Source organism: Corvus cornix, chromosome 28, assembly GCF_000738735.6.
Source record: "Corvus cornix cornix isolate S_Up_H32 chromosome 28, ASM73873v5, whole genome shotgun sequence".
Taxonomy (NCBI): domain Eukaryota; kingdom Metazoa; phylum Chordata; class Aves; order Passeriformes; family Corvidae; genus Corvus; species Corvus cornix.
Window position 1 is genome coordinate 14,667 of NC_046356.1, and position 23,281 is coordinate 37,947.

The 23,281-nt window shown below is 52.3% G+C and overlaps 3 protein-coding genes across 4 annotated transcripts; 1 reads left to right on the plus strand and 2 right to left on the minus strand.

Annotated features, from left to right (window-relative positions):
* The first annotated feature begins 1,654 nt into the window (after nucleotides 1-1,654).
* LOC104696936 (platelet glycoprotein Ib alpha chain) lies at nucleotides 1,655-6,311 on the plus strand. Its single transcript, XM_010411467.3, has one exon. It carries the CDS (start codon nucleotides 1,666-1,668, stop codon nucleotides 3,868-3,870), a length of 2,205 nt encoding a protein of 734 aa, XP_010409769.2. The 5' UTR covers nucleotides 1,655-1,665; the 3' UTR covers nucleotides 3,871-6,311.
* A 1,162-nt stretch (nucleotides 6,312-7,473) lies between these two features.
* KLHL33 (kelch like family member 33) lies at nucleotides 7,474-13,008 on the minus strand. Of its 2 annotated transcripts, none has more exons than XM_019293064.2 (5): nucleotides 12,593-13,008; nucleotides 10,714-11,241; nucleotides 9,525-10,458; nucleotides 8,930-9,100; nucleotides 7,474-8,361 (listed from the first exon to the last, which is right to left on the minus strand). In XM_019293064.2, the coding sequence occupies exons 2-5, from the start codon at nucleotides 11,234-11,236 to the stop codon at nucleotides 7,785-7,787; spliced, it is 2,205 nt and encodes a 734-aa protein (XP_019148609.1). In that variant the 5' UTR covers nucleotides 11,237-11,241; nucleotides 12,593-13,008; the 3' UTR covers nucleotides 7,474-7,784. The 2 variants fall into 2 exon arrangements, with proteins under 2 accessions (XP_019148609.1, XP_010409768.2); XM_010411466.3 differs by lacking the exon at nucleotides 12,593-13,008 and adding an exon at nucleotides 12,044-12,228.
* Nucleotides 13,009-15,098: 2,090 nt separating this feature from the next.
* NDUFA11 (NADH:ubiquinone oxidoreductase subunit A11) lies at nucleotides 15,099-18,459 on the minus strand. Its single transcript, XM_039566413.1, has 4 exons — nucleotides 18,346-18,459; nucleotides 18,168-18,260; nucleotides 16,195-16,317; nucleotides 15,099-15,306 (listed from the first exon to the last, which is right to left on the minus strand). Exons 1-4 carry the CDS (start codon nucleotides 18,425-18,427, stop codon nucleotides 15,194-15,196), a joined length of 411 nt encoding a protein of 136 aa, XP_039422347.1. The 5' UTR covers nucleotides 18,428-18,459; the 3' UTR covers nucleotides 15,099-15,193.
* Nucleotides 18,460-23,281: the final 4,822 nt, after the last annotated feature.

Genomic DNA, 23,281 nt, shown 5'->3' on the forward strand with positions numbered 1-23,281 from the left:
CTGCAGGAAAGACCCAGCAGAAGAGGCACTGGAGGTGAGTAAGGCAGCCCCATCTACTCTCCATATAACAACCAGTAAGGCAGCATAAACTGCTCCCCATATAACAATCTGCACAACTAAGAAGAGGGTAATAGTAGGAGGAAACTCTTCAGAGAGGTATGGAGGCGCTATTTACTGGCCTGTTGCATTCTGTGGATTATGCTGCTTACCATGGACTCGTATCAGAGATGTCACTAAGAGACTACCATGCCTTGTCCGTCCACCATTACCTGCTGCTATTGTTTCATGTGGGTGCCAGTGGCAGAGTCAAGAGCAGTCTGAGCAGCATCAGGAAGGATTGCAGAGCCCTGGGAGCAGCAGTAGCTGCTGACTTTGGAGCACCGGTAGTTTTTCATCAGTCTTCCTGGTAAAAGGGAAGGGGTTTGAAAGAGCCAGTAGAATCTGGGGACTCAACAAATGGTTACAGGACTGGTGCCACAGCCAGGGGTTTGGCTACTTAGACCCATGGACTTGCTTTGAACAACCTGGTCTATTGGGGGCAGATGGAGTCCATCTGTCAGAAAAGTCAACAAGCATCTTCACTCACAGGCTTGTCAAGCTGGAAAAGAGGGCCTTAAACTACAATTGCTGGGGGAGGAGAGCCTCAGTCCATCCCACTCCTATCACAGACAGCAAGAGATGTCGTGAGCCTCAAGGCATCCTGGTCCAGATGGGACTGCATCCAGATGCAAGGGCTTCGCCAGCATCATGGGCATAGAGTCATTTTACTACCACCTCAGCCCCTTCTCAGAAGCTGTGGCCAATGTTCCTGCCCATTTCCTCTCCAGAAGCCAAAGGAATTATTTTCTGCAAGCGCTCCTGCAAATCCTAAGGGGAAAACTGGCTTGAGCAGCAGAACAAGCAGGATCCAGTGCAGGCTGCAGTGGGCCTCAACCATTTGCTTCTGGGGCAATGCTTGCTGATCCTTGTTGACATTTTGCAAAGAGAGATAGTGATGTGACGGTGCAGCCAAAGCGAGGGCTGTGCGAAAGGACAGGAGATAGGCTTGGCTGCTCAGGAAACCACAGCTCCCTTCCCACAGCTGCGGGTGCTGATAGAGGGCTGAGCAGCTCCCCGCTAGCATTGTCCCAAAGCACTGCCTGGGCCGTGAGCAGGAGGAGGCAGAGCAGCAGGAGAGCAAACGCTGGAAGTTTCACAGGTGAGTCACAGTGTTCACAGGGGCCTGGATGTTCATGGAAGTCACATCTGTGCACGGGAAGTTCCTTTCACATGATTCATGCTCCTGCCCTCCAAATCTAGCAGAGGGCTCGGCTGGTGCTGGGTAAGAGCATATTCAGGGAGATTCTTCCAGCACACAATTTGTCTGGGTTGAGCTGGGTGTGGGTACACTGGGACACAAACACTGCAGAGGGATGGCTTTTACAGTGGCAAGGGCAGCAATGCTGCTCCAGGGGAGAAGGCGTTGCTGTGAAGGGGCCCATGAGTCAGGTTCTCCCCACTATGGAAGAGAACAAGGTGAGAAAAAGGGCCAAGATTGCAGTAGGTGTGGGATTCATCCCTCTCTTCCCCCATCCCAGGGAGGAGCTGCAGAGCTCAGAGGGTGCCAGAGGGTCTGGCAGGGGATGCCAGTTCTGCTGCAAATGGTGCTTGCGCAGGAAAAAGGCAATGTGTAGGTGCATGCCTGCTTGCACCCACACCCCTCGGTTCTCCCCCCTCCAGGCCATGCAGGTTCCTGCCCTGACCCTGGTCACTCTCCTGGCCCTGCTGCCCCCAGCCCAGCCCTGCCCCTCAGAGATGAACAAGGTCAAGGACCTCCTGGAGGTGAACTGCACAGGGCAAGCTCTCCGCGCAGTGCCCCCAGACCTGCCTGCGGACACAGGCATCCTGCTGCTCAGCGACAATTGCCTGGAGTCCCTCTCCACCGCCGCCTTCCTGCCCCTCACCCGGCTTCAGGACGTCGACCTGGCCAAAAATGGGCTGGTGGCTCTGCACACTGGGGCCCTGCTGCCATCCCTGAAGGAGCTGATCCTCTCCCACAACGCACTGGGGGTCCTTCCTGTCCTGGAGGGCCTGCCTGCGCTTACCCACCTGGCTGTGGCCCACAACAGCCTGGAGACGCTGGCCCCGAGGGCTTTCCACACAGTGCCACAGCTGCAGGACCTGGACTTGCGAGGGAACAAGATGCAGCAGCTTCCCCAGGAGGCCTTTGCAGGACTGAGGGCACTCAAGGAGTTGGACCTCTCAGACAACCTCCTGAAGGAGCTACCCAAGGAATTGCTGCAGGACCTGCAGATGTTGGAGACCCTCTGGCTCTCAGGCAACCAGCTGCAGACCCTGCCCACTGACTTCTTCCCAAAGGGGCGCCTCTTCATGTATGTTTTCCTCACTGAGAACCCCTGGCATTGTGACTGTGACCTGCACTACCTCCAGACCTGGATCCGGCAGAATGCTGACGTCGTTTATCAGCCAGAGCGGGGCCTGGAGGAAACAAAGGTGGAGGTCGCACCCGAGAAGGTACTGTGCCACAGCCCTGCTGAGCATAGGCAGAAGCCAATCATTCACTTCAAGCTCAACTGCAGCATTGTGGGGGATGTGGATGAGGAAGGAGGGGATGAATATAATTATGGGGAAGAAACAACAGAGAAAGCTACCATGACCACCTTCCCCCCACATCCATTCATCTCCAAAGAGCACACTACCATGCCCTATGCTGTTACCTCACCTTACCTCCCTACCCTCACTACCAAAACACCTCCCCTCACCAGACCTTCCTTCAGCACCCCTTGTACCTCCACCCTTTGCCCAAGCACTTTGCTTGCGGTGCTGACAAGCATCAGAGCTCCCAGCACCACCACTCCTGTACCAGCCAGTCCCACCATGACACCCACACAGACCCCCAGCACTGCCACCATTTTCTCTAATACTACCACCATCACCCTGCAGAGATCTGCCACCCTTGACTCTGCCACCTCACTGCCAACCACTATGAGCAGCAGCCGTGCTAGCACCAATGGCCATCCCCAAACCACCCTTGCTACCAGCACAACCTATGCCAGTCTCATGGGGTCCACCGGCACATTTCCCACCACTTCCACAGCAGTGCCTTCTACTGCCATGCTAGAGGCCTCTTCCATTGCCAGACCTCCATCTCCTCCTCTGATGTCGGCCAACACCATGCTTTCCACTCATGTCCCAACACTACCACCTCCCCTGGACACCACACCCTTCACCCATCCTGCATGTTCCCCCCTATCTTCTCCTCCTCCTTTCTGCCCATGCTCCATCCCAGGACGGGCTGTACCCGTGCTGCGTTTGCAGGCAGGTGGGGAGGGTCCACAGTGGGGGCAGTGGGTGCTGAGGCACTGCTGCCTGTTGCACTGGGTGCTCTACCTGGCTTCCTTGGCTCTGCTGGTCCTGACCATGCTGGCTCTAGCAGGTTGGCTGGCATGGATGTGTCTGCTGGGACAACCCTCTTGGCACCAGTCCCTGCAGACCCAAGAGGTGCAGTGTCCACTGCTGGAATGGAGGGAGTCAACAGGAAGCCCTATGATCCATCTCAGCAGCTTCAAAATCCCCCTCCAGCGCCCCACATTCTGTACAATCAAGGAAGTGGAATTGTGTCCTGAGGTTACCTACTGCACAGTTAAAGATCTGGGGATACAACACAGTCCTCCTGCAAGTTACTCCTTTTGCACCACAAAGGAGTTGTGGGTTCACCACAGTCCTCTGCACACATCAGTCAAGCCTTCCTCCAGGAAGCTGATGGTCACAGACCTTGGATTCCAGAGGACCCCATCTGCTTACAGCCTGGACAGGGGTGTTGAAGCCATCGGTGATGTCAGAGTGAAATATGCGGGTAACACCATGTAAATGTTTCTGTACACTCAGAGAAAGAGATCGAGAGTCATGGCTCTGCTTCACATGCCTTATTTTACAAGGGAAAGATCTACTTGCCTAGGGGAAGCCATCCAGCTCCTTGCTCTAGTATTCTCCAACCTCCTGAGGTTTCCAGAGCTAAAATAATTACTTGGGTATTTGGCAGAGGAAGATAATGTCCTAAACTGGTCAGTGATAGTCTGGGGCTGCCACTGCCTGGTTTTGGAGTGAGTGAGGGCAAGCGGAACTTACGTTGTGCTCTGTCGCAACTGCTTCTGTTCAAACGATGCACACAAAGATGCAATACACTTTCCACTCAGTGCCAGGTTCTTAATCACATAATAAATATTCTATGCCTGAATTTCAAAGGGGTGATGGTTTAATTTCATTGGACCTGCCACAGTCCTGGCAGGGCACAGTGAATGAGAAATTTGTCTTCAGTATATGGAGTAGTGAAGACAGAGGAGAAAAGTCCATGGAATCCCAGAATCCTAGAATATCCTGAGTTGGCAGGGACCCTTGAGGATCAAGTCCAACTCCTGGCCCTGCACAGACACCCCAGCAATCCCACTCTGTGCCTGAGAGCATTGTCTAAATGCTCATGGAGCTCTGGCAGCATTGGAGCTGTGCCATTCCCTGAGGAGACTGTTCATTTCCTGACCACCCTCTGGGGGAAGAACTTTTTCCTAATATTCATCTGTTGGGATGCCCCCATAACACAGCTCCAGCCGTCCCTGGGGTCCTGTCTCTGGTCCCAGAGAGCAGAGATCAGAGCTGCCCCTCTGCCTCCCTTCAGGGGAGGTCTCCCTGATGAGTACTCTAGGCTGAATTGTCTCCCTCAATGTACTCTAGGCTAAATAAGTCAAGTGCCGTCAACTGCTACTCAAACCCTTCCGCTTTAGACCCTTCCCCATCTCTGCAGCCTCTTTTGGATACTCCTTTGTTGCTACGACCCAGCCCACTGCGGGGCTGGGGCTGTGTAATGCCAACCAATCCCAGCCCCTCCCCTGGATCGAGTTTCCCCAAGAGGCAGACTGAGAGGGGTCGAGGGGCGGCTCAGAAGCCTAAGCTGCACCCCCTGGGCGGTGCCCGGGTCCAAGCCACCTCCCCCGGTTCGGGAAAATTCTCGGTTACTCGGTCGATCATTGGTTCTGTTATAACTCTCGCCTCTCGGTTTACCACAGTGGTTCTTGTTCAATTGCATCCTCCCCCTGGCTTGTAACTCATTGGTTGTTTTCCCCTTTCCCCGCGGTTTTCAAACTCCCTATAAAACTGAGGACAAGCCTCGGGGAGGGAGGAGGGGAATCTCATCGTATTCCATCCCTTCCGAGCTTGTTCGGGTTGTGAAACTTCTAACAATAAACCTGTTAGAAGCCAGACCCGAACAGCCTCTCTCTTCCTTTGTCTCCGAACTTACATGAGCCGGTATCATCAGCTCCTGCCGTGTCTCCTCTGCAAAGAAGCCAGTGAGCTCAGCCAGCAGCACTTTTCCTGATGCCGAAGTCGCTTCTGCGACACACAGAAGTAACGCAGCTGGACTCTCTCTGACCGAGGGCACGCCAGAGCTCATGCAGCGACCACAGAACTGCGTTACTCTTTAATAGCTTTGGGTCCTTCTTGTATTTTGGCATCCAAAACTGCACACTTATACTCCTATTCCTGACTTTTGCCCCAAATGTGCGCTTCTTCCCTGTGGTATGGAATCACATGGGAAAAGCATCCCACTGGCAGGTAATAAGGAAAGTGCAAGTGTTGATGCCTCTGCATGACCAATTATGGGATGGCTGGGTACTGGGGAGTAGGGTGGGAGGCTTTGAAGGGCAACGGATGTGACTTGTAAGGGATTACACTGGGACAAAGCACTCAGGAGATGGCCAAACTTTGCGACTACTTGTCTAGATGTCACTCAAACATTTTGGGAGGTGTAAGAAGCAGACAACAGTCACCATTGGTGGGGGGTTGAATGGCTCGCCCCAGCAATGGTGCACAAATGCACCATTCAAGGATCCTATGAATCACTTTTCCAGCCTGAAACGCAGTTCCAGTTCTAATTGCCCCAAGTGTATTGTCAAACTGCTGAGTCAGCATGGCCTTCTGCCAGGTTAACTACTGGGTTCACAGGTGGGAACGTATGCCTGTGCTTGGCCAGCATGAGTGTGTCTGCTGGTGAAGGTCTGGTGTGTAAGTGTGTCCATGGACATGGACATACTGCGTTTGTAAGTGGGCACTTGTCCATCTGTTGGTGCTGTCCTCTTACCACACCATCCTTTCTATCCCTGTTTCCTGGGACAACGATGAGGCAAGCAGCTCCAGTGCTGGCACAGTCTGAAGGCCCCAACAGTGGGGGGCAGACATCTGGGGAGCAGAGCTGTGGAAGAAGATCTGTGTATCTTGATGGACAGAAAGGTGAACAAGGTCCAGCAGTGCACCTGGCAGCAAAGGGAGGGCAACAAAACCTGGACTGGGTTAACAGAGACAGGGCCAGCAGGCCAAGGGAAGTGATTATCCCCTTCTCTTCAGAACTCATTAGACTACAGTTTTTCACCTTCCTCTACACATCTGAAGCCACCCAGTTCCCTCCCTACAGGAACTACTGGTACCCCAGTATTTCTCAGAATCCCGTTACCCTTGCCTCTCCTTTCAACTCCTCCCTGGAATTCTCCCATCTCTCCACAGAACAAGCTCTCCAGGTCACTCCAGGAATCCAAGACCTCTCAAAACCACCTAGGAACACCAAAGCCCCCTGTCCTGGGTTGCAGTGTATTCTATTACCATTCCCATCAACTGTTGAAATCAGGTGGGGCAGTGTTTCCTTGCCTCCTCCCCCCAGACTATCTTGCTGTTAATTGCCCATCATTGTCCTGCCGCCTGACTCAGAGATAACTCCCTCCGGACTATCTTCTGTTAATGAGCCTAATCAACACTTTGCCTCATGACTCGTTACCCCATTGTGAGATGCTCCACCCAGAGGGAGGAACCAAGCATCCCATCGTGGATATAATCTGAGGCTGAACACCAGAGACACCGGCTTCCCACTGGATTTCCAGAGGACAGGAGCTACACAGCCACCATTGGACTTTCTGAGGAAGAGCAGACTGTTTTACTACAGGATCACTGTTTCAGAGGACTGCAGCCACCATTCTACCAGATTGCTACCACCACCCTGCCTAACAGGGTGTCAGGTTGTACCTTGACTCTGTCAGTTTGACAGTGTTTTCTTTTACCTTTTTTTCACTCCTTTTCTTTAATTTCCATTAAATTGTTATTCTGACTTGGTGCCTCCCACTGGTTTGTTTTCAAACTAGTACCCCCCCAGGACCCCCTATTGTACTCTATCAACCCCACCATCAACCCGCCCAAATCCTGGCACTCGCAGGACTCTATTCCCTCAGGATCTCCTATGCACCCCAAGATCCCTCTCAGTCCTGAGACAAACACATACACCCTCGTGCCCAGTGAACACAGGCACACAGAGCCCCAGTGCCCAGCACCACCCACCCAGGACACCCAGATCACTGCCCTCCTGCTCTCCTCCTGTTCCTTGTGAGAAGCACCTGGATGTCTGGGTTTCCCACCAGAAACAACAAGACCCAGACAGACAATTCAGGAAGCATTTTTATTCAAACCAGGTGGGGGGGGAAATTGGGGGATTCCCAGCTCCCAGTGAAGGGCTCAGACAAAGAAGACTGAGTATTCCTGGAGGCACAGTGCTACAGTGTGGGAAATCTCTATGTTCCACAGGTTCACTACAGTCTAGGTCATGTACCTTAAGGGTGAAGGGTTGCTGGAAACCACAGGAGGAACCCACTCTGGGAGAGGGGTCTGGACACTTTTGTCCCATAGAGGTACCCATGGATGCTACCTGGGTATCCCAGTATGGGGTGCAGAGTTTTTAAGCTAAATATACCTTAGGTATTATTGGGAGTTTCAGTTGATCTCAAGGGGTCCTTAAGGCAGCTGGGGCCACGCAAGGCAGGGGGTAAAGTGAGAACACAGGCTTGTAGGTCAGTATAGGCATGGGGCAAGGTGCCCCGGGTGATCCAGCGCCGGGTACCCGGCTGGTAGGCATGGATCAAGTGCGTGTCCTGGTAGGTCTCATGACTGTACCCTCCCAGTACAAGCAGTTCCCCTCCCAGTACAGCTGCACCCCCAACTACATGTGCACGGGGCAGGGGGCTGAGGAGGACCCAGATGTTCTGCTTGGGGCTGTAGACCTCAAAAGTCAGCTGGTCCCTGTAGCCAGTCTGCCCAGCCCGCTGACACAGGCCCCCGGCCACGTAGAGCTGCCCACCCGCCTCCTCCATGACGTGGCCAGCTCGCTGGCCATTCATGGGTGCCAGGAGTGTAACAGGTGCACCTGGGACATAGCGGAGCAAGGATGCCTGACACTGGTATGCTTCATCACACCCACCCGACACGTAGAGCTCACCATCCAGGGCACATGCCGCGTGCCCACACAGAGCCATTGGCAGGGGCTGGCACCTCCTAGGCAAGGAGAGAGGGAGGGGTGAAGGACAGGTTAACCAGGGCTATCCTGCAGTGACTGTCTACCCAGGGGTTCCCTGGGGTGCCATTGGCTGCTTCATTAACCACTCAGCAGGCAACACTTGCCAACACCCAACGAGCCCCAGTGGACAACATCACCTGACACAGAATAGATACCCCAGGGGCATCACTATTCAACACTTTGTAGTCGCCGCACCATTGGTCAACCACAGTGGGCTCCCTCAATGGACAACATTGGCCATCACCCTATGAACATTCTGCCAATGAGAGGAATCAAACTATTTGTCTCATTGGCAGATGGCCAACAAGACTTGCAATGAACACACTACTGGCCAAAAACTCACTTGCCACCTGCTAGGAAACACTGGCCATCACGCAGTCCACAAGGGACATGGTTGTTCAACAACCAGTAGACCTCTCCCAAATACCACTGCAAGTCCATCCTCCACTGGAGGCTTAGTGACCCAAAGCACTCAGTGGGCACCTTGGTCAAGGCAAGGGGCTCTTAGAGAAAAGGGAAACTAGGCATCTGCTGGAGCAGCCTCACCTCCAGGTGTCATTGGCCAGGTCGTAGCACTCCACAGTATCTGTGCAGTAGAGCTCCCCTGAGGTGCCCCCCAGGGCATAGATGAAATTCCCAAGTGCCACAGCAGCAAAGTAGCTCCGTCCACACGTCATACTGGCCAGACGCTCCCAGGAATCATTCATAGGCTGGTACCTGGATTTGAGAGGCAAAGGGGCAAGAGACTACCTGTTAACTACAACACCATGAGCTGATGTTGGCACTGCTGAGGGCAACAACCCACCTACAACCTGCCAGTCCCAGAATGCCTTAGGGTCACATGGTCACCTTGCATGGGAATATCCTCTCCTTCTGGACAATACCAAACCCATAATGACCTGCGGCATCTCCAGATAGAAGCCTCCCACTCCTACTCCCAAAAACCCTGTAACACCCCAGAGTAAGAGGGCACCTCTGAGTCCTACACCTAACCCATCCCAAAATGTCTTAGGGCCACTTGACCAGCTTCAATGCCACAATGTCTTGGATCCATGGGGCAGCTCTAGCTCTACCAACACCTCCTCTGATCCCACAATGTCCTGGTGCCACATGGGAACTCTAAGTCCTCTGTAGCTCTCACCTGTAGACACTGGCTAGGGTGTCATGGACCCCGTAGTAGTGCTTTCCACCCAGGACGTAGAGGTTGTTGTCCACCACAGTTACAGCATGACGGAAGCGTGGGCCATCAGGAAAGTGTCCCAGTTCCCTCCACTCAACCTGCTTCACCAGCCCCACAGCACTGAGGTAGCGGTCTGCAAACCAGAGGTGTCTGCTGGGCTTCCGGGCAGTCAGGTTGCCCTTTACTTTGTCTCCACCACAAACCACCAACACCTCTTGCAAGGAACGTACCCGGCATGGCAGCTGGGCCATGGGGGCGAAACTTGCTACCATGAGCTCATGGAGGACCTTTGGGTCAGCTACCCCTGCAGTCACAGATGGGACCTTCTTCAGCTCCAGGCTGGACATGAGGGCAAAGCGAACAGATGACAGGATCTCTTTGGCTAGATCCTCCTGGCCATCTCCATTGGCCATAAGCCACCGAGATGCTGCTTCCAAGGCTTCCAGTTCATGGAGGACATTGAGACCATCAGAGCGGAGGAGGCGGATGAGAAGGTGTGCAGGAAGATCCAAAAAGGCCGGTGTAATCACCACACAGGGGAAGGTGGCCAAGATGTAGTTCTCTGCTACATGGACCACCTCATCCAGCCCATAGGCCACAGCAAAGGCCAGCACATCAGGGCCAGTTTCTGGGGTCAGGCCATGGGTGAAAACATCCAGGCAGAGAGTGAGGAGCCCCCAGGCCTGGTAGCGCAGGGAGGTCTCAGCTGCCTCCAAGACCATGGGCCATGGCCCTGCTACAGCTCCTGTGTAGGCAAAGGAGAGGAGGAGACGCAGCTCGGCTGGGGACAGCCCCGTGACCAGCGGGTCGGCAGGGTTGTGGGTGGCCTCCCGCATGGGGCAGGTGAAAAGGGCCCGGAAGAAGTCACAGGAGCAGCTCAGGGCCAGTCGCTGAACTAGGAGGAAGGAGGAATAATGGTGGGAGGCAGCAGGGAACCCTCTGCACTGTGCAGCCCCCAGAACTCACGTGTCCTGGCCCCATGCCCATCAAAGCCCCAGCTCTGCCAAGGGGAGCAGCCCTGAGGGCACCTCTAGAGCGTGACATGCACCTGGAGCTGCAGCCTTATCATCCCCACCAGAGGACTTGGCTGTCCCAGAGCGCTCTGTCCCACTCCTCAGCCCCTCATGGAGGACCCCCACCCCCTGCTCACCTGGGATGACCTCGTTCCCTGCCTGGAGCTGGAGGTCACAGCCCACACCATTGGCATGGAGCTGCTCCATGGCTCTTAGCGTCTCCCACTGCTCCTCCAGGGGCTCAGGACCTTCTTCCTGGTGGTCAATCTCCAGACGCAGGGCACAGGCGGCCACCAGCCGGGGTGCACCCAGGGCCCAGGCAGCCTCCTCCACCTCTTTCGCCCGGCCATGGGGCACAATTCCCCCATAGGCAAAGGTGAGCACAGCCCGCCAGCCCCACAGTGTGGCCCCAGGTGGCAAGGGGACATGGGGTGGGGGATCTTGGCGGAGTTGTCTGGTCCTGCTCTCCAGGAAGCGGTGGAAGAAGGAGCTGATGGAGGCCAGGACCACAGCATGGGCCATGTCACTCTCTGGGCCCACAGCCACATCCACCAGCTGTCCTGTGGTGCGGAGGTGGTCAGCCATGGCCAGGAAGTGTCCAGCGTGAGCCCGATCCTGCAGGCTCCACTGGTCTGGGGCTGGCCCCTCTGCAACCCACATCTTGCCTGTGGGAACACATGGAGCAGGGTGTCAGGGTGCTGTCTCCACAGCTGGAGCTTCTGGCCCATGGCTGGAGTACTGGCTGGGGATATGGGATCTTGCTGCTGGCACTGCCACATAGCACTGGATCCACCACCAAAGCCTTTACCCCACAGCCAGCGACACCAGGCTCTGCTACTGCTCCATTACTAAATTTGATGCCTCTTGGCAAAACCGCAGCTCCATAGGTGAGAACAACAGCCCATTTCACTGCCCCACTGAGCCTGATCCCCTCACCTGCCTCATCTCTGAAGCCTTAGCATGAAGCTACTGACCCAGAGCCAACACTGCTGCCCCACAACCCCGTAGCTCAGGCCACTGTCATCACCTTCAGTCCTATAGCACGCACAACCAAGCCCTTCCTCAGCCATTGCCCCATTAGCTGAAACTACTGATGGTCCAACAGCAACCAAGACACTGGCCCCCAGCAAAGCGCCCGTCACACCTGCTCGGTGCATGGCAGTGCCTGCTGTGCACTGCCTGTTGTGTGTCATGCTGCCTGTCACACATTGTGATGCATTATCCCCCTAGTTGTCTGCAATGTTGCATGTCATGCTCCCCTGCACCACAGACTGTCGAGATGTGCTGACCCTCATGACATTGTTGCCACCCCTTGCCCCCGCCGTGTTGCTCGCTGTTTGTGCTGTGTCGCGTGTCCTCGCTCACCAAAGGCCATGCGCTTTGCAGCCCAGTGAAGCGCTTGCTGTATGCCGTGTCCTGCATTACTGCATGGTTTGTTATGCTGTGCCATGCGCTTGTCCCCCTTACCGCCTGCTGCTGCTCCACAGAACTCCTGTGACCCTCTAGGAATGTGCCTGGGTAATTATAGACCAGACAGGACACGTGGCCCCAGCCAGGAGCTGGGAGAGGCTCAGGCAGAGGGAGGTCCAAGGCCCCAGAGTCCCAAGGCTGGGGCGGTGGGGTCACTGAATTCTCTGAGGACAGGCAGCAGGGCCAGCTGAAGCTGACAGCAGCTTCTGTAAACACTGTGCTACCATGGGCAGGTTCTGCTGGGGATCCCTGGCCCCTTGGGCCCCTCTCTAAACACTGCTCTTCTCCAGATCCCAGGGTGAAGCAGAGCCCCCTCCCAAGTCCTCAGGTAGGAGAAAATCCCCTGTCCCCCCACCCCCATGAGGGGGTGACAGAATATCATGGTTTAGCATAGTTTGGGTTCTTAGTTAAAGAGGGCTCCATCGGTCACGGAAGTAATTCTTTGCAAAGAGGCGCTTACAACTTCCTCCAGACCCAATAGAACCAATCAACTGGCTAGTTTGAATATTGGCAACTTTCTTAAGCCACTTAAGAAGCTTGACACACCTCTGTAATCCACATTTAAGAACGAACAAAGCCCGGGAAAGCTTCTCTTGCTTCCAGCTTTTGGGTAGGTAACTGGGGGCCCGCGGCACGGCCCAGCAGGGCCGGGCCAGGCCCTGCTCGGCACATCTTGGCTGAGATCTCAGTCGCTTCTGCTCGCTGGACACCCGGCGCAGCCCCTCAGTGTGGGCCCGGCCGGCCGGGACACAGCCACCCCGGAGCCCCGCAGCCCTGCTCCTGTGGGCGGCTCCGCGGCGCGGCTCGGCCAGGCCGGCCCTCACCCAGTGCGGCCGAAATTCATCTGAGGCCGCTGCCCGGCAAAGATCATGGGACCAACACCGATAAGCAAATTCCAGCTGCGAGGCCCGGGTGAGATTAACCCTTTTAGTGCTGTAAGTTTCCTCCAATACAGATGAAACCTGCAGACATCAATCCTCTCCCGAGTCAGAGAAAGAAGGTGAAGGCATGAGAAGAAAACACCATAAAGACACCAAAGTCAGTGAAGAAGGAAGAGCTGAAACCCTGAGGGAGGAGAAAGAGGAGATGCTTCAAACCTAGAAGCTGAAATTCTGTTGTAAAGCTATGGTGATGGACTATGATGCATCAGAGTACCCGCTGTAATTTCATGAAGCTTAGGGGGGGTAGAGTGTTCAAATTGCAATTGTGAGCAGAAGTACTTGTGCTGAAAAGAGCAAATGTTGAAGTAGCTGTAATTTGATGAGAAGCTTGAACAGAGATGAAAGTGATGAAGACCCTTGCTCCCAGGGAAGGAGAAGACCTCTGTTCCTAGAGATGAAGATGCTCGCAGAGATAGGTGAAGGGAACCTTTGTTTCTGAACAGCTCATCCTTAAAATGGTACCCCAGTAGCTCAGGACTGGACCCTCGAAAGCAGTTGTGGGGAAAGCTGTAAGTCAGGGGAAGGGACTCTCACATGCGAGTAGAGAACCAACCCGGGCGGCTGTCTTGCTGTGACATTGGAGCCACGAGAGAACTGTTTCTTGTGGAGATGTCTCCATAGCATGAGCAAGAGAGACTCCTCACCCTAAGCGAACTGAAAAAGATTATTATAGAGGTGGTAAACTGATTGAAAATCTAAAGGGTTGTCTTTTTATGTTGTCAGTGGGAGAAGGGAGAAAGGTGAGGGGAAGAGAAGTGTTCTGAAGGTTTAGTCTGACTTTCTTTTCTTTCTTTTAGGTCTGTTAATAAACTTCTTTTATTCTTTTAAGTTTTGTGCCTGCTTTGCTTTCTCCTAATTCTTATCTCACAGAAGGAAAGTAAGTAAGTAATGGGTATCTTGAACCAAACCACTACACAGGTCTACCATCACCTGCTGTGCTTCTGAGCTGCAGCCCAGCCCAAAGAGCTGGAGGTCTCAGCCCCAGGAGCACACAGGGACACCAGCTCCTCAACCCAGCCTCAAGTGCCCCCAGGACCACCCCACACACACCCAGGACCCCATTGGCCCACAGAGCACAAACCAGAGCAACACAACCTGCCACAGCTGACTGTGTCCTTGTATCACTGTCCCTCCCTCTGTTGTCCTCTGGTGCTCCAATCTCCTTGCCTTGTCCCCTCCCCTCACACCCCATGTTCCCCTCTCCCATGCACCTGCATCCCCCATACCCACATTCCTTGTCCTGTAACACATGCACCCATCCCCTAATGTCCCATCTCTGCCCCACAGTGTTCCCACATGTCCAGTTAATTCTGTGTTCCCAAAGATCTTTTCACATCCCCTACAAGTCTATTTTTCAGCACTTAACCTGCTTGTGAGATTATTTTTTTCTATCTAGTTAGAATTTCCCTATCTTGTTATTTCCCACCCTTCACTGCACACCTGAGCCTGCATTTTCTGTAGCCACTAAGTTGTGAAAAAGTGCTATTAGATCAAATCTTGACATTTTCTCCAGGCAAAATGATCCAGTTCTTGCCTCTCTTTGTGCATCTTGTGGCTCCATGCTCTCCACCTTAGTGGGTTCGCAGGACACACTTCAGTTTGTTCATAGAAAATTCAACCAGACACAGCTATAAGCAACCTGCTCCAGCTCTCAGCTGGCATTCAGCGGTCCCTTCCAGCCCCAGATATTCCTCAATTTCAACCATGAAGCATTTAGCTCTAGACTTCCTGAAATGCTTTTTGGAGAAAGACTTCAGGCTCCCAAACACCTTCTCGTGGGCAACCCACAACTTCTTCCCTACCCCACCTTCCCCATCTTCAGCGCAGAGCCAAGCACTCCTTCAGAAGCTTTGGCTCCAGACCCTCACTGATGGGCTCAGTGCAGCGTAATCCCAATCCTTGTCAAGAAGCCCCACAGGGCCCACTCAACTGCAAGGACCTCACTGAAGCTACAGCGTAGTGCTCACACTTGCGCACACAATGCCGAGACATGGAGGCAAAGTGAACACAGAAATCGCAGCCAGACCAGAAGATGCCGCTTCCCCTTCAGCAGCTCCAGCTTTCTGCACCTCAGCCCAAACGCCGGGAAACAGCCGCACAACACCACAATGTTGTGACAACTGCTGACTGGACCGAATCTTTATTACACAATGTCCTAAGTACATACAGCATTTGGAAGCCAGCTCACAGGGGTGAAAGGTGACGTTTACAGCTTGGGAGGTCCTGTCAGCCTCCAGCCCTCCTGGTTACCAATCTTCATGAGAGCCGCAGTGATTCCAAACCCCAGACATGCCGTGGTGCCAGTGAGGTAACTGTGAGCTGAAGAAAACACATCAAAGCAGAAAACACCCATTAAGGCACATTAAGTCCTGTGCAGCAGATCTCGATAGACTGCCGTTTTTCGTAAGTCCCTTGACCATCAGCAACATTGTCTGGCCAGAGGAATTGGAAAAGTGGCCTTTTTATAAAATTGAGTTCTCATGCTTTTAGCTTGCAATTTGAAATATCAATTTCAATAATCCACTGCCCCATCCCTTTAAGTCGGCAATCTTAAATGGCTCATTTAAGTGACAAAATATAACAAATATTGTGACCAAAAAAACAATCACTGCTTTGAACTCTCATCAGCTCAGCAACTAGGACAAATAAAGATTAATTCTATTTCACCACAATTACAACTTAAATAAATCCCTCACTTCTTTAGGTTCAAGGATGAATGTCTACAGAAAACAGAGCTGTGTCAGTATCTGCAGGAGCTGCTTAAACCTTACAAGGGGCTATAGGAGCAACAGCAGCAGGACACAGCTTGTCCCTCAGACTATGTAAAGAATTCACACGGCAGATATTAGATTGTACTTCCTGTCTAAAATAAAACACACTTCTTGCCAAGAAAACATGGATTTCCACAACTATATTTTTCCTATCCTGCAATTTTAAGGTATAACTGGTAGCTCTTACTGGCAGCACTGAGTCACCTCTCCTTTCATTCTGTGTATCACTTCATGCTCCCTTTGGTGCCCTCCCCTCCTGTAGCCATATTTATTTTAGCAGGTCCATACAATGCCAATGAAACTGGCATGAATACAGGCTGAGATGAATCTTTACCAAAGAAGCCTGGCATCAACATTCTTTAACATTTTTCCCCAACAGAAAAGTTTCTAAAACCAGCACATTTCAATTCAGGCACATTTCAGTGTTCACAGTTACCTCTTGCTCCCAAGACAGCTCCTGCTGTGCAACCACCTATGAAATAGTTCAAAGGATCCTCTGGTTCTTCCCGGACTTGGGCACTGAGGCAGGTACTTAAGCCAAACACAGCTCCTAGTGTAGCTGTAAACAAGAAGTAAAAAAACAAAACCAAAATCCTCAAGGACCAGAGAATTCACACCGAGCATGATTTCGATATTCACAGTGGCTACAATGGAAAACCAGGGACATCCTATCCCAGCTGCTACAGTGAGGGTCAGCATCACCCAGTCCCACCCAGCTTCCCTGGGTTTCTCCCCCTGCACCACATGGATCCCGCTCAGCTGTGAGCTGCACCCTCAGAGCGCCCCACACCCACTGCCGCCAAACAGCACCGCATCCTGCCGGGGTATCGGCACAGGCCTTACACCCTTCCCAACAAGGTGATGGGATAGCCCCTGACAGCCGGGGGTACTGCAGGGGAGCAGTGCTGTCTGTGCAGCCACCTCCCCAGCTTTGCCTGGACTCTGCACTGTAACTCAGCCATCAAGTCCCTGTGAGCCCACCTCACAGCACTGGGCAGAGCAACCCCAAGGGCTCTGCTCTCCCTGCAGACTGCTAGTCCTGACACTTTCCTCCTCTGCCTGCCTCAGGCTCACAATGGTTTCTGGATAGTAGAAAAATTAACTGGGTTTGTAAATTATTCTTGTTGTAAACTGACTTTGAAATTGAATTAAGAATTTTGAATTGAACTAAGAAACTGCAAAGTAGAAGCATCCTGTCCACTGAGTTACACACCTCATCTAATACAGACTCTTGATCATGAAATGTGAAGCTGTCTACCAGGCACCATCTGCAGGTTTCAATTCATCTTTCTTGGGACCAATAAAAATGTCCAGGACAAAAATTTTCAATCCCTATATAAAACCAGCAGCTCCTGTTACAAACCTGGGCAGATTTCAGCAGAAAATGAAATACGCTGATCCCAAAATCAGCTGAAAAGAGCACTGCAGAAACAAAACCCCCAGACCTAGAGCTGCATTTCAGCTTTCCCGCTCTCCCTGCTTTGGACAAAGGCATCTGTAGGCAAAACACACAGCTTGAGGCCATGAGGTGTGATCCCAGAACAGAGGACAGGATAAACCCTTCCTCGGGTGTGAAACTGGTAAGAGGGCCCAATATGCCTGTTTAGGATTAAGGGATTTATTGAAATCATAGTTGATTACATGATTCAGTCCTTTCATAACGACCTCAGCTCATTAGAGGAGATGCCAGACCCTGGTTTAGAGTCAAACGACTCAAAAACACAGACTTGGACTGACTGTGCCCCAACTCAGAGCACCAGCACTTGGGGAGCAGCAGAGGTGGCACAAGGCATTGAATTAGACTGAAAAGCAAGAGTCTGCTAAGAGGAAAACTGCACCTGACAAGGGGCTGAGGGAGCTTCAACCACGCAGCCCCCTCAGCTCCCTGCTCCTCTCTTCAGCATTCACTTTCTCTTCCTAAGACAATTCAAGACAACTGCATGGTTTCTGTTTGTCTATAACACGTAATGGGAAAACCCCCACGTTTATTTTCCTTTTGCCACCAAAACCATTGCATTGTTCTTCAGCAGATGCAGTTTATTAAATACAATGCCTAAATACATTAAGCAAAAAAAAATAATTTGCTTGCACTATGTTGTTGCCCACAAACTGGGTAGTCTGGAGATTTAAAAAAAAAAATAAATAAAAAAGTACCTTTACTCTAGATTGCAAAAAAAAAAAATGACCTGCAAATCAAGAACATGTCTTTCCATGTCAGTAGTCAGTGTTCTGGCTGTTGGCCAAACAACGACCCAGGGCCGATGGAGGACAGAGACGCCGAAACCGTGCAGGGGCAGAGGCAAGGGCAGGTGCGAGGGCGCAGCCAGACCGGGCAGAGGCGAGGCCGGCGCCCCTGCGGTGCGCGGGAGTCCCACCCTACAGTTACACCGCCAGAGTGCCGGCCCTTACCCATCGTGACACTGTCCGCCGCCGCCGTCTGCAACGCGGCCAGAGCCGAGCCGGGCCGCAGCAGGATGATGCGATACGCCGCCCCGACCAGGCCTGCAACACAGCACCGCGCGTCATTGCCCGCGCCCGGGCCCCGCTCGGCCGCCCCCCCGTGTGCCCCGTTCTCCCCGATGCCCACCCGCGGCCGCGCCCACGCGCGTGGCGAGCCAGGTGCGCTGCGGGCACTGCTCGCCCTCGGGGCCCTCCCAGTACCCCGCCATGGCGACAAGGGCACGGCCGAGCTGTCGCGAGAGGCTGCGCGGCCCCGCCCCGTGAGGGGGCCAGGCCGGGGATCGTCCCGCGGGCACGCGCGTGGCGAGCGCGGAGGCCCCGCCCCCCCCGCGAGGAGCCCGCACGGGCCGCGAGCCGCGGCCGGCCCCGCCCGAGCGCACCCGTGCCATCGCTTTCCTAAAGGACTCCCACCTCCTGTTCCCAGCTGCCGCAGCCGCAGCTCTCGGGCTCTTAGCCTGCACCCCAGACTCTGACGCTGCCGTTTGTCTTTGCTGGCTGCTTGCGGGACGGGGAGGTTGGTGTGGCTTTGCTTCGTTGTGGATGTTTTGCATTTTTGTGGGGGCGGAGTTTTTTATTTATTTGGCGGGGTTTTTTTGGTAGAGTTTACAACTCTTACTTAAAAGCGCTTTAAGTATTTTTAATGAATTTTCAAGGATTCTGTTTTAATTCTCTGTCTGTATCTATACTGCTGTATGGCCCTGTTTCCCTCTGAAATAATAAACATGCTTTGACGTAGGCTATAGGGACGTTGTATACATTTATTTTTCCAGCTCTTCATACTATGCTAAAAAAAGCACAGCTCTCTACTGTGCCTTCCCGGTGATGTACAGATAATCACGCACTGAAAAGCCAGTGTCCATAAAAGAGACAGAGGAGTCCTGCAACTTTATTCGAATAAAGGGAGAGAGTGCACTGGGGCACACGCCCGCGGGGTTTTCTCTCTCCAGGTCTCGGAGGGCGCAGCCTCCTTTTATCCTGCACTCCCGGCCGCAGGTTGCCCTCTTCCTTTCCCCGTTGGCTGAGGTACCAGGAAGGTGCAGCCTTCCCGAACCGCCCACCACAGTCCCCCTTGAAGCTGGCATTTTATCCCGAAGTTCAGAAGTTCAGGCCTGTGCAGACCCACTCGTCTGTTTCAGGAGCCGAGCTCCCTGGGCTCTGTAACAAACCTGCTGCTTGAAGTCAGTAGAGACATTAAGACCCCCTTCAAAGACGTTAGCATCTGTGCCCTCACCCATCGACTTGTTTGTAAAGACATTATCACACATCTTCCCTATCAATTCCTCCTCTTCTTATTTCTCAATTTGACTTCACAAACCCTAATTATTATTAACCTTTTTTAACAACCTGGCATGGTGTAAAGATTAACATTTGAAACACTCCCTCCCAGCTTTTCCACATCTGGCCCCTGCACCAGATGTGGCAAGCAAATACAGAGAAACAGAGAATATGGTAAATAGAATAAAGTAGACAATGACAGTTCATATTAGCCCATTAATCACTCGAGGTCCTTGTAGATGATCCATGGCTACTGAATGCCAAGGTCTCCCTTCCTTTTCCTCCTGCTGAGAAGTCCAAATCCTCTGGGGTTTAGGGGACCTTGACCCGAGTATGATGGGTCCACCTACGTTCAGCTCTCCTGACTGCTGTTCTTGCGGTCCTGGTTGGATGTTCTGAGCAGCAGAGTCCAAAGGCAGCATCTGTACTAACTGGGCTTCCTGTCAAAGAGATTACAGGAGACACAGTATCCTGGCCACATAATGCTTTAAATATACATCTTCACCTCCCGGCCACATTGAAAATTCATTCAAAGGGTAATGATTTCCTCGGGATTTGGCTCTTATTCTTGCCAAAGCTAATGGCAAAAGCCGTACCCTTGGCATCTTAGTTTCTGTCACCAGCTTCAAAGGTGTTTCTTTATTTGTCCATTCATTCTTTTACTTGACCTGAATTCTGAGGGTGCCAGGGGGTATGGAGGTCCCACTGAATTCTCAAAGCAGCCATAATCCCTTGAAGGATCCCCCTGTAAAATGAGTCCCTCCATCCGAGTCCACTGCCTTCACAATCACTATCCTGGAATTATTTGTTCCAGAAATACTTTAATAACTGATGCAATAGTTGCTGATGTGACCAGGAACGCCTCTGGCCACCCTGCCAGCCGGCATACCACTACCAGAGGTTATTTAAGCCCTCTCGACCAGGGCACCTCCGCAACATACACCCATTATTCCTTGGAAAGGACGTATGGCCCGAGGTCACCCTCCTGCCTTGCAGTCTCCTCTGTAGTCTGGCTATTAACTTTAGCCAGGCACCCCTCAGTAGCTCGTTTTGCTAAAACAAAAAGACCCAAGGCGGTACATCTTGAGGAAAGCTTCTGCCAACCCTTGAGAGCCACAATGATTCCCCCCACGGAGTTAATATTTGCAGGGGCAAAGCTCCTGGCATCCACTGTTTACTGTCCTTCCTAAATCAATTCTTCCCTCGTTCTTCTGTCCCACCGCCTTTAATTATCTCCAGCTCCTCTGGTGGAAAAGACAGCACCACTCCCCCCTCCCCACTGTGGGAACAGTTGAGCCACAGGGAGCAAAAGGGAGGATCCCGGAGACCTTTGGCAAAAGTGCTGCTTTCTGAACATCTCCATTGGCCAGTTGATTACCTGTTGTCTCTTCTGAGTACCCTGCCTGATGTCCCCTAACATGTATTATTTCTACCTCTTTTGGTAAATTCATCACCTCCAACGGGTGAGTAACTGAGCTCTCGTAAGCAAACATTTTTCCCTGCAGGTTAATAAACCTCTTTCCTCTCAGCTTTTCAAACACATGTACCACGCCACATGTGTACTTTGAATCTGTAAATATATTCACCACCTTTCCTTGACAGAATTTGCAGGCTTTTATTAAGGCATACAATTCTGTGGTCTGTGCTGACCATGTGCATGGTAGCTTCTGTTGCAATTCCCTTCCTTTTACTGTACCATATCCAGTGACTTGTTTTCCTCCTATTACTCTTGAAGATCTGTCACCTGTCCGTCATTTGGCCAAGGGGTATCCTGTAAATCTGTTATCTGGATACAGTCATGAGCCTCCTTGGGACCAGTTGAACAGGAGGCTGGGTTAAACCCTTCCCCGCTTCTCAATTCTAAATCCTCCTGTTCCATTGAAGAGGTTTCATACTGTAGCTGTTTAGTGCTGGTCACCCATTTAGAACTTGACGCCAGACTTTAACAGTCCTGACATCAGTTACCATCAAAGCCGGTGGCTGCACAATCCTGCACACAGTTACCATTAGAACAAACAATGGGGCCACCCCCTTGCCAACGAGTCAAACATTTTAGCACTAGAATTCCTTTGGCACAGCGCTGTTTAACATCCACATACAATTCAAATGCCTTTTCTAAGTCTGGCTAAAGTTTTGCTGTCGTTCTGGTGTCCATACCACAACATTGGGGCTATCTGGGTTTAAAAAGTCACAGAATAGTCCAGGTCTTGCATTACTCTATTAATCCTAAAATTTTTCACAGCTCCCCTTCAGCCCTGGGCAACGGCACCTCCAAGATTCCCTGGATCCCCTCTGGGCCAACACAGGCCTTCAGTCAAAATATTCCCCAACCATTCAACCTTTCTGCCCATCACCTGTGCCTTCCCTTCAGGCACTCCAAGCCTCCCTCCAGACAGAAAACTACAGTGGCTTCCCCCACCACCTCCTCCCATTCTCCCGATAGGAGTAAGTCCTTCACATACTGCAATAACCTAATTCCTAGAGATGGAGTAAATTTGGTTAATAACCCTTCTCCTTCTTGTTCCCACTCAAAGCCAAGTACTGTTTACTATGCTCTGTAAGTGGGCATCCCCAGAAAGCATCTTTTAAATCGAGTCCTGAATAGTAGCAGCATGAGGAGGGAACCTGGTTCAAGATGGTATAAGGATCTGGGACCATGGAGTGCCTAGGTTTCATTATTCATTCTTAGGTCCTGCACGATAAATGCAAGGTAGGACTGTTACATGGAGACATACATGGCTCCAAAAGAGCTGCCTTTAGCAGGGACGCAGCAACAAGCTGCAATCCCTTCCTTCCTTTCTTCCCTTGGAAGAGGGTATTGCTTTTTAGACACCACTTGTCCTGATTGCCTCAGAGTAATCTGGAGAGGCTCCATATCCACTTTTCCATATTCCTCTGGGACTGCCCACACTTCTGGGTTCACTTTAGCATAAGCTTTATCAGATAATTTACACAGTGTCGCAACAGTGCTAGCGTCCCCATCACCCCTCAAAACACTAACTCGCATTCCCAACTCAGTCATCAAATTCCCTCCCAATAAACCACAACGACAACTAGGAACAAACAGAAACTCATGCATTTCCAACCCATCTCCCACATTCACCAATAGTGGTTGAATAAAACGCACCTGCTCATCTTTCCCACTCATCAGAAGAAGACTTGGACAATTGTCCCCCTGTGGCATAAAATTCAAAGCAGACAGAGAGGCTCCCGTGTCTACTAGGAAACACACTTCTCAGTCCAGCAAGGACTCCAGTGTGGTGAGGCCTCAGTACAACAGGAGATCCTGACACCTTTAACAATCCATTTCTAATGTTCTCTTTTTGTTTTTTACAAATGGCACATTGATTCCTTCCCAATCGCTATCCTGGGGCTCCCTACACTGTTTTTCCTGTCGGGGGTTGTAAGGACTGTGCCATTATCTTTGCCTGTACCTTTACCTTTTCCCCATCCTTTCTTTCATATACCTGATGTGCCTTTCTAACCAGCTCCTGCAAGGGCCCCCTCTGCCACCTCTCCAGTCCCTGCTCCAGCTGCCTGTGGGCTCTCATCCTCCCACAGCCGCCGAACTCTGCAAAATCACTCCCCTCCCCAGTGACCTAAACAAAATCCCTTCTTATATCAGGCCAGCCTTCGGTGACACATTGTCTCTTAGGCCGTATACCAAAGCCGCTCCCCGTCCAGCCGCAGTGTCCAGACGCGCCCTGCCAGCACACCCGTCCGGGCCCCCGGGCCGCTCTCCCCGCACCACAATCTCTGTAAAGCACCAGATGCCGGCACAGCTTGGC